Source organism: Ursus americanus, chromosome 15, assembly GCF_024610735.1.
Source record: "Ursus americanus isolate L20-20 chromosome 15, mUrsAme1.1.p, whole genome shotgun sequence".
In the NCBI taxonomy this organism is placed as follows: Eukaryota; Metazoa; Chordata; class Mammalia; order Carnivora; family Ursidae; genus Ursus; species Ursus americanus.
The window spans coordinates 25,120,437-25,134,805 of record NC_142141.1 but is presented as its reverse complement, the minus strand read 5'-3'; the positions used below and the strand labels follow the sequence as shown (position 1 = coordinate 25,134,805).

The window sequence follows — 14,369 nt, the reverse complement described above, 5'->3', positions numbered from 1 at the left end:
CTTCTGACTTGGTTTCCTAACTCGAAGATGGGGATAACTGGGAGGAAATACAGGACAGAGAATGCTGAATCACATTCTTTATTGCTTTTCATGGTCTACTCCCAAAACGTAGGCCAGGCGGCACCTACAGTGAGACACATGTACCAGGGCGCCTCAGGGGCTCAGTCGGTTGAGCTGCCGGCTCTTGATTTCAGCTCAGGTCATGATTCAAGGTCCTAGGATCAAGCCCTGCGTTGGGCTCTAGGCTCTGCGTTCAGCGGGGAGTATGCTTAAGATTCTGCTACTCCCCCTGTTCGTTCTCTCTCTTTCTTGCCCTCTCTCTTTCAAATAAATAAAATCTTTAATAAAAATAGAGACATGTACCAGATGGCTAAAAATAAAGTAGAAGGGAAGATCAGAAAACATAAGACTTGATAATAGCTCCTATTTCCTGTGCATGTGCTGGATATGTCCTAGTTTTTAACTAGGTACCTAGACACCACCCAAGCCTCTCAACCACACTGCATATTGGGAGAGATGACGGTGGTGGGACCCAAGGAAGAGATGGTTACTGAGATGGTTAGTGAAGCTATTAGTATAACTCTGAGCTTCCTGGCCACCAGTGGAAAAAGGGAAATACACCAGGCCATAGGAAGAGGAAAGCTTTTCCTTGGCACCTGGAAGAGTTGACCATTCTACCCATTATGCAAAGGTTGAAGAGTGATGCGGTGGATCTTTCTTGCAAGCATACAAGTTCCCAGATGGTGGAGGGCAGCCCTACCTTACCTGCAGACATTCATCCCAGCAGAAGAAAGGGTGAAGGGTGTCGGGATGGAGTTCCAAGGTTAAACAGAGGCCGATGCCCAGCTCCCACCCAGACCCATTAAATCTGGCTCTGGGGGAGGCCCAGAAATGATGAGGACACAGCACTGCCAAACTGATACTATGCTTTCCTAACAGGAATGGCTCCCAGGGTCATCCATCGAACTTCCCTCTTTCTGTAGAGATGGTGACAACAGCCCAGCATGAGGAAATTACTCACCCAAGATCTCTTGGTGAGTTCAGAGGGCTTAAATCTGGAGCTTCTCCCTAAAAATAATTAAATTCAGAGGCGCCTGGGTGGCTCAGTCGATTAAGCATCTGACTTGGTTTCAGCTCAGGTCATGATCTCAGGGTCATGGGATCAGAGCCCTACCTTGGGCTCTGTGCTCAGTGCAGTCGGCCTGAGATTCTTTCCTCCTCCCTCTGCTCCTCCCCTTGCTGGCGCATGCCCTCTCTCTCTCTTTCAGATATATGAATAAAATCTTAAAAAAAAAAAATTGAATTCAGCATGGGGCAAAATGCCCCGCAAGTAGGTGGAGGCCCACACTGGCCTCGAAGTAGTTTTTGCTGTGCCGAGGTGATAGTGGTGGCAGTGAAGAAGATGGGGCCTTTGAAGTGCACCTAGCGCGTACCTGTCGGTTATTACAGGAACCGCGAAGCCGGCACATCAGTAAGAATGCTTTTGGCTGCAGCAGTAGAAAACCAACCTTCAACTGGCCCCAGCAATAAAAAGGTCTTACGGGTTATGGGAGTCCAGGCACGGGGCAAGCATCAGCTCTGTGCCGTGCCAGACCCATTTCTTCTCTCCTGGTCAAGCACAGCTGCCAAGAGGTCTCTCGGGCCTGTGAACCAAAGCCGGCTCTGGGCCAGTTGGGCCCCTGCTGAACCAATTCGCTGTGGCCAAGCAAATGCCGTGTGTGCTGATTGGCTTACGACTCCGCTGCTAGCCCAGTCATCAGGACACGGGGTGCAACGAAGCTGATTGGCTTAAGAAGAGTCAAGTCCCTCCCCTGGAGCGGAGGGGGTCTCATCCAAACTACAAATTTGGAAACGTGGAAAGGGTGTTAGAGAGACCCTCGATGTCAACCACATGCGGGATGGGGCTGTGCCCTCCCCTCTTCTCAAGGCCAGTGGCCTCAATCTGTGATGACATCTTTTCATGGTCTCTGTTGGAAATGAAGATGCCATGGGCTGTCATGGTGTCTTTGATCGGTATTGGGCCAGAGGGCCAAGGCCCGTTTCAAACTTGTCTCTGATAACCATGCCTCCCTCGTGGTCCTAAGGCTGTGCACACAGAAGGGGCAAACCAGGACAGTTACACCTGACCCCCAGCCCTCAGCTGCGGCCTTGGCTCCGTGCCCCAGCCTGACTGCAGCGGAGCTGGCTCGTTCTTCAGGAACTTCCTTTATCTGGGTAGACAGGCCTGAACAGCTCAGAACCAACTGCGGCCAAAATGCCCACACTTCCTGCTGGACTGCTTCCCCACGCCCAGACCTGGGAGCTGGATCTCACCCCCTCTCTGCCTGCAAGGAAAATCCAGAGATTCCTGAAGGTAGCAGGAGGGAGCATGGGGACCAGCAGAAAGCCTTGGCCCCAGGACCCAGCCTAGCCTTCTCAGACCAGAACAGGAGCCCCCAAGGGCCCACAGCCCTCTGGGAGAAGAGAGGGCATTTGCAGAGACAGAGAGAGCCCTATAATCTGCCAAACAAAGAAGGACGGAGGCCCCACTCCTCCGCAGTAGTCCTGGAGCAGTGTGGTGGACATTTAAAACTCTTTGCAGGGACTCCAATCCCAGAGCAGGTGACCCAAGTGACACTTCAACACTTGGAGGGAGGGGAGGTTGTGGAGGGCAGAGCTGGGGATGACTAAGGAATGGCAGGGGCGAGAGGAATCTCGCTGCTGAGCCACCTTGAAGGAGCAGCAGGAGCTGGGGCAGATCTTGAACTCCCCCTAGAGGCCTCCATGCACACGTGCACGCACCCATTCATTCCCCAAGCCCCGCACCCTCTTCAGCGCTGGACCTCGTGCTAGGTGCTGGAGACGCAGCGCTGAAGGGGGCAGATGGAGCCCCTATTCTCGTGGAGTGCGGCTTCCTCACCAGATAGCGCAAAACATGAAACACACGTAGGCTTCAACCAAAGGAGGTTGCTGGGCATGGTGTAGACCCAGCACTCTCCCTGGACCTCCAAAGGTCCTGAGCTCCTTGCTGCTGCCTTTGAACCAGGGGACTGGGAAGGACCAGCTGCCAGCCCAGGCTCACGAGGCCACATTCCTAAGCTGGAGAATGGTAACCCTGGAAAAGACCCCAAAGATCCTAAATCCCATCTGCTCATTTCACGGATGAGAATACCGAAGCCAGACGGAGGAAAAGGCAGCATCCTTATAAAACTAACCAGTGTTTATTGAGGACCTCGTGTGTCTGATGCCTGGTAGGAACTGGACAGCCTGCCCCACCTGGATGAGGAGTTTCCCCACCCTGTCCCCATGCCCCAGGGAACCCAGGGTCTCCCAGGACTAGAGCAATCCTCCTGCAGCTCCGTTCTTCCCACGCCCTCACCCCACAACCAGGCTTGAAGGCCATGGGTCCCTCATATGCCGCTGAAGTCCTAAGGCCGGGAGAGCAGGCTGCGGGGGCCTCAGAGATGAACAGCCCCAGGGAGGAGGAACGGCTGCGGAAGGCATCCGCTCGGGCTGGCACATGAAGTCTATTTTCCATGTGTCTGGAACCAGGCCAAAGCTTCCTGGGGTAATTTTAACCAGTATCCACTCTAGAACAATACCAAAAAAGGTAAGTTGCTTACCACCCCAGACAGGCACATACCTAATCATTGCCCTTTCATGAATTAGACTCTTAAAACTTTCAGAGCTAAAACCGAAGGTAGAGGAGCCAAGCCAATTATCCCTATATTGGCTGTTGGCCTCTTATTGAAATTATCTCTGAAGTGCCAGCTATTCTTACCCTCAGAAAATAGCCTCACCCCCTCAGCTGTCTTGGGGTAGGGAAGGTATTTTTAGACCCTAGAACAGCTGATTAAGGACTAGCTGCAGGGGCTGGGAGGTCAGGGGGAGGATTGAATTGCAAGGAGCTAATGGGGGGCGTAGGGAGTTATCCAGGGGGCAGGAACCCGAAGGGCTTTAGGACAAGTCAGCCCGAGGTGACTTTTTGATCAGCAGAGTGTCTTGATATAAGCCACTGGTTCTCAACTGAGGGTTGATGGAGGGGACGGGATGGGCGAGATGGGTGATGGGTATTAAGGATGGCACTTGTGGTATGTAAGTGATGAATCACTAAATTCTACTCCTGAAACCAATATTGCACTGTATGTTAATTAACTAGAATTTAAATTAAAAAAAAAAAAAGCCAATGGTTCTCGAAGTGTGGCCCCTAGGCAAACAGCATCAGTGTCACCTGGGAACCACTGCATTAGAAATGCCAAGTTTCTGGGGCACCTGGGTGGCTCGGTTAAGTATCTGCCTTCTGCTCAGGTCATGATCCCGGGGTCCTGGGATCGAGTCCCGAGTTGGGCTCCCTCTCAATGGGGAGTCTGCTTCTCCCTCTGCCCCTCCCGCCCCCTCATGCTCTCTTGAACGCGTGCTCTCTCTCTCTCTCACATAAATAAATAAAATCTTTAATAGGAAGGAAGGAAGGAAGGAAGGAAGGAAGGAAGGAAGGAAGGAAGGAAGGAAAAGGAAAGCCAAGTTTCAGCTCCCACCTGGAAACTACTGAATTAGAACCACTGCGTGCGGGGCCCAGCAACCTGTGTTTTAAGGAGCCCTCCAGATGATTCTGGTGCTAGCTAAGGTTTGAGAATCACTGATATCAGCAAGCCGTCTAGCCGGATCCCTTTGCACATAAGGCGGAGGAAAGGATGGCCTACACCGGTGCTTCTCAACTCTTGAGTGTTAGTTCAAAGCAAGGGATCCCAGCCCAGAAAAATGCATACCCAGGGAAGTCTCTGCCCGACTCTTTGGCAACCCAGAGTCTCTTCTCTGCGTCTAAAGCTGCCTGCAGAGACTCTCAGAGCGGAAAGAGACCTAATAGGTCACTTAGTCCAGTCAGAGCCGGGATCGGTTGCCCAGGACCCAGAGAACCTCAGCAGTAGCTGGACCCTTCCAGACACTGGGACTCACCGCTTCCTGAGAGCTTGTTTGTAAGTGTCCTTGACTAGTTTGGGGAGAGTTGTGCTTGCTCGCTCCTATATAGGTCTAGATCAACCAAGCTCCAATAATTTGCTTGAAATTGGCTTATAAACCCGAATTAAAGGAAGTATGTGACTGCCCTACATGGTAGCAATGAATACGGTATTTTTAAATGAACCTATCTCAGTGTTGGAGAACTCTGAGTGATGGACTGTCCTCCTTTATATTGATCCGAAATCTGCCTCCCTGCAACCTCCCATCCCCACCCTGGTTTCGGCTTCAGAGCCACAAGGAGCAAACCCAAGGTCTTGCTTAACCAAAGACAGCGTTTACTTTTCATGGGCCTTGCTGGGTGTGGGAGCGCAGGGAGGCTGGTCTCTGGCCCCCCGCAGGCTCCCGGGTCAGAAGATGCAGGTGCAGCCCACCGCGATGGTCTCCATGACGGCGCGCTGGCGGCAGGGCCCGGTGCGTGGTGGCAGCGGGCAGAGGCGGCGGCGCACAGGCACCTGGCTGAACACGGGCACGCTCACCATGCTGCGGTCCTCCTGCATGGTGAAGGGGTTCACGCAGCCCAGACATAGGCACCGTGCCTCCGGCAGGTCCACAGGGATGCGGCTCGGGTCATGGTTGATGCTGCGAGAAGGCAGGGGAGAGCCCTGAGTGGCAGGTGCTCAGGACTGGGCGAGTCCGTGCCTATGCCCCACAGCCCTACCTTTCCTAACTGGGCTTTTCATCACCGCAGCAAGACTGTGCTCTGCTAGGGGGGCCTGGGCAGTGATGAACTCTGGGTTCCAGGTGAGAAAACCAAAGATCTTAGAAGGCAAGGCCGCCTCAAAGTTATCCAGGCTCAAGGTCACCAGTCAGTCACCCAGTTCCCTTCTTTCATGCCCAAGTTGCCCATCCCAGCACTAGATTGTACTGTGGGATCGCAAAGAAGCGAAGGCTTTTCTCTGTGTCCCGCCCCCTCCCCCGCCTCGTGTCTATATTCACGGGAAAGTTCATCCACAGGAAATGACATGAGCACGTCGATGCTTAATCGTCACCAGAAGAGGAGTCAGGAGACCTGGACTCTATTCTGACTGCGTTTCTCTTCATTCAAGACAGACTTTTCACACTCCCACCACGTGGGTGAAACTGTCTAGACATGAGGTGCTCTCTGACGGACAGCACACACAGGCTCCTTCCTCGAGCTGAGAGTGTAGGCACTCACTTTGTGACCTCGCCTTCCTCGGGCCTCAGCTTTCTGGTCTGCTAAATGGGAGGGAGGCCGTGTGACGGTGGCCCTGAGGCATCTGCATCTCCACTTATTAGAAATGCAAAATCTCATCCCTACGCCAGATCTCCTGAATCAAAACTTGCATTTTTATAAGATCCCCTCCCAAATCAAGGCCACAGTCAAGTCTGAAGCCCAGCTTTGCAGGATCTTCCGGGACCTTTCCAATTGCCACATTGCAGATACGGTAGCCAGTGGCCACGTGTGGCTATTTAAATTTAAGTCGATCAGAATTAGTCAACCATCCTTCAGTTAAAATAAATCAATGTAAAATTAACGAATAACCGAAACGAGCTCCTCAGTTGCCCCGGCTGCGTGACAAGGGCTCGGTAGCCGCACGAAGCTACAAGATCAGACTTCACATCGTCACAGAAAGTTCTCTTGAACATGTTCTTCTACAGCCTTGGGACCTAAGTTGTGCAGCTAAGAGATATTAGGCCTGGGGGCACCTGCGTGGCTCAGCTGGTTAAACATTCGACTCTCGGTTTTGGCTCAGGTCATGATCTCAGGGTTGTGAGGTTGAGCCCCCCTTTGGGCTCTGCACTCAGCGGGGGGTCTGCTTGAGATTCTCGCTCTCCCCCTGCCCCGTCCCTCCCCCTGGTCTTGCTCTCTCTCTCTCTCTTTCTCAAATAAACCTTAAAAAAAAATCTTTGGCCTGATTTGTGAGTGAGGGACCTTCCAGGTTAGTCTGTTTCCGCATTACTCATTTAGCACATAGACATTCGGCCCCTTCTGCATGCCAGGGTCTGTGCCTAGAAGGAGAGCTATGGCCGAGCCGAGACCCCGACCCCATCAGCAGGGATGGCAGGTCTTGACCCGCAAACCTGGCTGCGCACCCTAACCGCGCGGAGATGTATGAAATAGCACTTCCTGGGCCTCTTCCTGGAGACTGTGATTGCGTGGGCCCCGAGAATCCTTCCATGACTCTGATGCGGGCCCTGGGAAGGTGCCAGTATAACGTGAGACAGACGCAGCCGCAGCAACTCCATGCCACCTGCAAGAACTGTCACTGGGAAGCGTGCACAAGGCTGAGGTGGAGGAAGTGACAGCCTTGCATTTGCTTCGGCGGGGACGTGAACCGTAATCCCCATAGCTCATTCAATAACAAGCCTATAAAACCGATGAAGTGAGACTCTTGTCTATGGGAAACAATTGAGGGTCACTGGAGGGAAGGTGGGTGGGAGTTGGGGTCACTGGGTGATGGGCATTAAGGAGGGCCCGTGATGTGATGAGCACTGGGCGTTACAGGCAACTGACGAATCACTGACCTCTTCCTCTGAAACTAATGATGTACTATAGGTCGGCTAATTGTATTTAAATTTTTTAAAGTGAAAAACAAACCCACCTACGAAGAATGAACCTGTAAGCCCTGCACTTACACCGAGGAACTGAGGCTCCGGGAGGCTGAGCTTGCCCTCAGCCGCACAGCCAGTAAGAAGCCCAGCCGGGATGCAAACCTGCGCTCCGGCCTCTGCATCCAAGGTCTGACGAGGACAATGGTGGGGACAGTGGGCACGGTGTGCGGCTTGCCCCCAGCTGCCCAGCACGGCCCGGCCTACCTGTAGCCCCAGGGCGACAGGCTCCGCTTGTTGGACAGCCACAGCTGCAGGTTGACCTCACACTTCCTCTTGGCCGGCTCGGAGCTGTTCCTCAGCTGGGCCACCATCTCCCCGAGGCTCCTCTCGTATTCCTCCATGCGGGCGTACGGCTTCGCCTGTGACACCAGGTCCAGCGGCACCTGGTGAGGCCCTGGAGCCAGGGTGCCAGGCCGCCCTGGCCCCTTCCTCTTGCTTTTGGGGTTCCTGGGCTGGCCCAGCCCCAGGGAGATGGAGAGGGTGAGAAGGAACAGCTGGGGAAGAAGGCCGCACGTCAAAGGTAGGAGAGCCAGGTCTCCCTCTGGGCCAAGACTCAGGGCCCAGGGAGGAGAGAGGGAAGAGAGCCTCTGTGGGGGCCCCCGTCACCTGCCATATGCCCGGCCTGGTCCCGCCAGGCCATCACACGTGTAGCACACGTGCGTGTATGGGCTACAGTCGTCACTGAGTCCCTCCTGTAGCACCCCTTAAACATCTCCCCACCCTTCCACTTCTCTGGGAAGCCAGCCTCACTTCCCTCAGAAGCCTCCTACCCGCTCTCCCCAAATCTTCCCTGGCTCCTTCAATCCGTTCTCCATGCCACGGCCAAGGACAGCTGTTTGAAATGCAAATCTGATCATGTCACCCTCCAGCTTACCCCCGTTCACCTGCAGGGTAACAACACCCTAACTGAGCTCTGCCTCCTCAGATCACCCAGGACTTCCTCTCACACCTGTGCTCCAGCCTCTGGCCCTTTCTGAAGCCCTTCTTCCCACCATGCTCCTTCCTGCCACAGGGACTTTGCACAGGCTGCTCCCTGCAGTGTGCTGCCTCCCCTCACCTTCTAAATGCCTCTTACCCCTCATGTCTCAGCCCAGTGTCACTTAGGGGTGCCTCAGCAGACTTTCTTGGGCTCCCAACACCACACACCTCTTGCGTGACTGCAGGCTTATAGTCTGTGTGTGTGGTTCTCTTATACGTCTGTCCCTCACTGAGCACAGACCCCGTGTGGACAGACATTGCAACAGTTTCCACGTAGTGTCTCACACCACTGTGGCTGGGTCAGGGAACGGCTGCCGCCATCCCTGCCCTTCGGTAGCTCTGGAACAGGGAGCACACGGTGGACAAGAAACCAGTCCCTAAATCTCTCGGGCTCGTTGTTGATGGTGATGAGGCGGGTTGCGTGTGGCTAGCGATCAGGGCCACCCCGCTTAGCCTGGTGGCAGTAGATTGGTCCCAGAAGGCCTTTCTGGGGAGCGGGCATGTAGGTGAGGTTTGAAGCAATAAGAGGGAGGCAGATGTGGGCAGAGGGAGTCTAAATATCTCACAGGAAGGGGGGCAGTACGAAAGGAGGTTTGAGTTGGTGAAGAGCTTTGCTGGGGAAACCTTGAGGCTGAAATAGTGTGCAGAGGTGGGGGCCTGAGAGGAAGGTGGGGAGACAGCAGGCCGCAGCTGAGGATCCCCATTGGACGCCATGACACTTGTGCTCCCCTCTCCACAGCCAACCCTCTGCCTGCCGCCCGCCATCCACACCTCACCCATCCGTATCCAACCTCACCAACCGCCATCCCCCTCCTCCCGCAGAACTGGGAGCATCAGGAAAGGCTGGCTCGCTCAGGAGAAGCCCCGGGGGCCTGGCAGAACCCAGACTCTTCAGCAAGCCTGGGAGACAAGGACCAGAACTTGGATGGGGCCCAGGGCTCAGCAGAAGGGAGGAATCTTCAGGAGGGCTTCATCGGGTCCCTGAATCTAACCAGGCTCCTACCTGCCCTGAGTCACTCACCTCACCACCTGCACGGCCCACACCTGAACTATCCAGGCTACCCCGCAAGTCTTGACCCTTGGAAACAAGTTTCAGCATAGCCCCTCCTGGCAGCACTGCTGCCTGGCACAAAATCCATCACAGAGATTCATGTCGCTAAATTCTTCCCTTTTGGTCCTGGACTCTGGTGCAGAAAAATGTCTCCTTAACCACTGGCTTTCTGATCTGAGCATCTCACGTGGCATTCTTAAACTCTGGCTCCCCACTCAAAGAAACCCAGAGCAGAATCAAAGCCCCCCTTCCCTGGGAAACAGAAACAAAAGGACTCGCCCAAGGTCACACAGCCTGGATCTCAGGACCCCGGGGACTCTTTGCAAAAACCCCCGATAACGGAGTTTGCCAGAATCTGCCCTGATGGCTTCGGCCTGAAAGGGCCTCCCTGTGGACGGGCTGAGCCCAGTGCAGGAGCCGGAGCTGTTGGCCATGGCTGCGGGCTCTGAGACCCGTCTCTGTTTCTTTCTCACCCTGGGGGAGACGGCAGAGGGAGAGCTCGCCTCTGCAGATTCCAAGCCAAACAGAGGCAGCCATTAATCAATAGGAAAGAAGTAACGAAACACTCCGGCCCTAAAATGGGGTGGGGGTGGGGTGGGGTGTGGAAGCGCCACGTACCAGGTTGTGCGGCCAGTCCATCCCGTGAGCCAGGCGGCTGGCCTGCAGCTGCTGCCCGCCTGGAAGCCCAGATGCCTCCGCCAAGAGAATGGCAGCAACAGGATGGAGCGAAGCAATTATAGCTCGTCAGGGGGCTGCTGGGGGGTGGCTGGGTGGGCTCGTCATCAGCTGCGAGCCCCGGGCCCCCAGCTGGCTGGGCCTGGCGCAGTGGCAGGCGGCGAGGGGTGTGGGGGGCGGGCCAGGAGCCGGGCCGAGGTGCCCAGGGGCTGTGGACTGAGGGACAATGCCCTGTGTGTCCGGCGGGGCCCTGGCGGGTGGCACCCCCGCCTGTGGCCTGCGGCTAGCCACCCGGCCAGCACCCACAGGGCCAGCTAAGACAATCAGCTTCGTTTGCTGTGGAGATGGCAAGGGGGTGAGGGTGGAGGAGGGACGGGCTGTCCGTTGGTCAGGAGAGCAAATGTTCTCCAGTGTGCCGGCCAGGAGCGGACACGGGGCCCATCTCCCAGGGAAACAGCCTCAGGCACCCCGGCCTCAGCCAGCCTCAGGTGAGTTCCACGGCCCCGGGGGGCGTTAGAGTCCCACCCACTTAGTTCACAGGCAGGGAAACTGAGTCCGGAGCGAGGAAGGGACCTGACCGGGATGGCACAGTGGGCTAGAGACGACAGAGCTGGGATTCATACCTGCTCCTGCTGCAGGGCTCTGTTCCCCACCCCGTGCTGTTTGTCTTGGGATATTTTCTGCACGGTTCCAGGCTGCCGTGAGCATGTTTCTGAATCTGTGCTCTCACGCGGGCCAAGTCACAATTCGTGAGGCCTTCATGGCTGCTTCCGGCCTTCCCGACGTAGTGCTCCCCACCCCGAGCCGAGGGTCTTGACTCCAGCGGCCCGCCCCTGTGTGGCTCTCTGTGACGTTGACTCTTTCTCTGCCTCGGTTTCCTGCTCTGTAAAATGGGAGTCACGTCCAGGAATCAACAGTGGCCTGGCCCCTTTCTTCCTGAAATCTCTCTGAGTCTCACTCCCCACCTCTCTAGAATGGGGGGTCGTCAGAGTGGCCACTGCTTGGGGCTGTTAAAAGGAGTAAAGGAAATAAGCCGTGTTTGACAGCTGGCATGTAGTAAGTGCTCAATAAACACTTAGCTGTTTATGATGAAAATGGTGATGATGAAATAATCACATAACTGTTACTATAAACATCAGCCGTTCTAATTAGCATTAGAGCCAGCACGGTTCTCCTTGCTCAGCCAGCCCTCCTTCTTCACCCCTTCGGCCCACCCTCCTGAGAGAGCTCTGGGCCTCACAGGCTCCGGCCACACTGTGGTGAGCTCGGGTGACCCCAGGGTCTGCAAGGCCTGGAATCCCACGCTGAACTGACCAGCCCCGCGGGTCGAGGTCTCTCACCTCAAGTGAACAGCCCAGCCCGACAACGACGACGTGAGCCAGCCAGTCCACCCAGGGAGGCGGAGGAGGGGTGGGAGGGAGCGTGCAGAGGACAGGGAGGGACACTGTGAGCAAACATCTAGAACTGCACCGTCTTACTGAGGGCCTTCCTGGCCATTTACAGGAATCGGCGGAGGGGGAGAACACAGAGTGCGAGGCGCTCCTGAATGTCACAAGATTAATCTGTCCGGGGCAGGTTTCCACAGCGTAACTGAGAAACTGGCTGAGGCTGGGGCTGGTCGAGAGATACCACCATATTTGGTCAAATACTAGACAGGACTCTATTCTATCGCTGGAAACTCCAGAGGGAGGGGCACTCTGAAAATACCTCCTCAGGCAGCAAGGGCCCCACTCCCATCCCGGGCGGCCCCAGCCCCACCGCCACTGTCCTCAGAGCAAGCGTGAGGGGGTGAGGGCTGGGGGCAGCCCCTTCGCCACCCTTCTGTTGCTGCTGGCAGGGGGACCGACCAGCATGCAGCTGGGGGGACCCCACCCCCACCCCGGCATCCACAGAAAGGGAAATTAAAAGGCAGGGACGTGGCTGCCGGGGGGTTCCTCCTCTTCCTAGGACCCCTGAAACTGCCACACTTTCCTACCTGCTGGCCACACACACTCTCACTTCTGTATCCCAAAGTCAGGACTTACTCCCGGCTTCCAGCTTCGGTGCTTGTCCATAGATTCCAGGCTCCAGGCCTCAGAGCTCTGACAACGCCGGCCCGGGAATCTGCACCTAACTAGGAGCCCATCTGGGATACAAGAGTCCTTACACATCCTCTCCTCGTTCCCCCACCCACCCCACTTCCCCACAGGAGACAGAGGCCAGCGAGGGGTTAGCCTCACCCAAGCTCACAGGCCTGTTGGCGCAAGAGCAGGGGGGCTCAGCCTCCTAATTCTTACTCTTCTTCCCCCAAAGTTTACACCCACAGCTCCAGGCCAGGCTGGGACTGGGGTGGGGAAGGGGGAGCAGACTCCTCCCCATTGGGGAGGGGGATCTGTGGGGTACCCAGGCAGGTGCTTGGGGCATCATAGACCAGCTCAGTGACCCTCACGGGGTTTCCCATTCCTGGGCTGTCGCAGGCCTGAAAGGCAGTCCCTTCTTCCAGCCTAGGTTTCTAGAAACCACTGAAGGGTCATCTGCCCTCAGGGATGTCCTAAGTGTGAACTCTGGCCGACCACCCTGGCCGACCAGCGCTGGACCCAACCCAGGCCTGAGGGGGAGGCACAAGAACTCAGGCTTCAGGGGCTTCTGCCCTGGGGTCGTTAGGTCTGTTTTCAAGGGAGCCGGCCAGCACTCATAAATGAGGGAAGGGGCCGAAGGGCTGGAGAGGGCGGGGCAGTGGGGGGTCTAACTCAGAGCCACCAGAGCCCTGGGCTGCCTGGCCCACTGTGAGCAGTGCTGTGCTCGCCACCAGATGGCGCCACCAGAAAGCCACACAGCCCCAAGGAGCACAGCAAGCCCTGAGGGAAAGGCTGGCTGTTCTCCCCCCTCCCTTTCCCTGGAATGGGCCCTGATGCTGAAAATGAGGGGACCAGGGGAGGGGGCATGGGTCCCTTGCCTGCCCCTGGCCGCCCGAGCAACCCTACTGTTAGGGTCTAGTGCCGGGGACAGCTCCCATGCCAGAGCAGGAAGGGCACAGCCACCGAGAGTGAGGGGGCGGGATGCAGGGGGGCTTCTGCTGTGTGAGTGACCCCCTTCACATGGGAGCATCTACCAGGTGCTAGGCCCTAGGCATTCGTCAGCTAGACATCGCAATTTTCAGAAGAGAGCAATGAGTAATAGTAACAGCTCCTGCTTAACGCGTGCTCACTGACTGCCAGGCACGGTGCGGAGTCCTTCGTGTGCATTGGGTCATTACATCCTCCCAGCCACCCTGGAGCGAGGTCCTAATTTTATGCCTCATCTACGGATGGGGAAACTGAGGCTCAGGGAGCCCAAAGTCACAGAGCATTCAAAGCAAGTTTGTCTGATTCCTGTACCTGCTGTCCCCTGCAGTGGGGGAAGCAGAGGCACAGCGATGTCCAGCCGGTCACCAAGGAGGGGCTATGCTTGCCTCAGCCTCACCTTGATATCCTCAAACACCCAGCACTGTGAATGCTAGGGAGGTCACTGATTCCAAGCCCAAACCAGAGTCCTCAAGGGGATCTGAGAGCTCCCAGGGTATGAGCACAGCACCCAGCAATGTTCCTGGCACATAGTAGGTATTTACAAGAAATATATTGGATGCAATGACTCAAACCACTGTCTGTAATATGGAGTGTTAATGCTGGAATGGAGAATGGGAGGCCCAAGCAGCGGGGACCCGTAGGACGGGGGATTGATTACCCAGGACTGAGAGTTCCGAGTCTAGAGATTGACAGACCTGAGTTTGAATCCGGCCTCTACCAATCCATAGCTGTGTGATCCTGAGACAGTCACTTGACTTCTCTGAGCCCTAGTTTCTTCTGCACAGTGGAGAGAATAATAACTTGGCCTGGCTAGCACGTTGTGAGGATCAAATGAGATAACGCACGTGAAAGCAGTTAGCAGAGCGCCCGACAAAGTAAGTGCTCAATTAAAGGTAGCCGCAGCGGTCACCGTTCTTGTGAAAACACAGTTTGATTTGGACCTTCGAGGATGTTTCTGGAGTGTTCTGAGGTGGGAAGGACATTGTGAGGTGGGAACAAGGATAGAACCTGCAGAAGAATGCGGCCGCCCCATTTCCAGTGGGCCCACCCTG

The 14,369-nt window shown here is 55.8% G+C and overlaps 1 protein-coding gene across 1 annotated transcript; it reads right to left on the bottom strand.

Annotated features, from left to right (window-relative positions):
- Positions 1 to 5,208: 5,208 nt before the first annotated feature.
- Positions 5,209 to 10,326, bottom strand: IL17B (interleukin 17B). Its single transcript, XM_045815359.2, has 3 exons — positions 10,217 to 10,326; positions 7,774 to 8,063; positions 5,209 to 5,574 (listed from the first exon to the last, which is right to left on the bottom strand). Exons 1-3 carry the CDS (start codon positions 10,235 to 10,237, stop codon positions 5,343 to 5,345), a joined length of 543 nt encoding a protein of 180 aa, XP_045671315.1. The 5' UTR covers positions 10,238 to 10,326; the 3' UTR covers positions 5,209 to 5,342.
- Between the last annotated feature and the right edge of the window lie 4,043 nt (positions 10,327 to 14,369).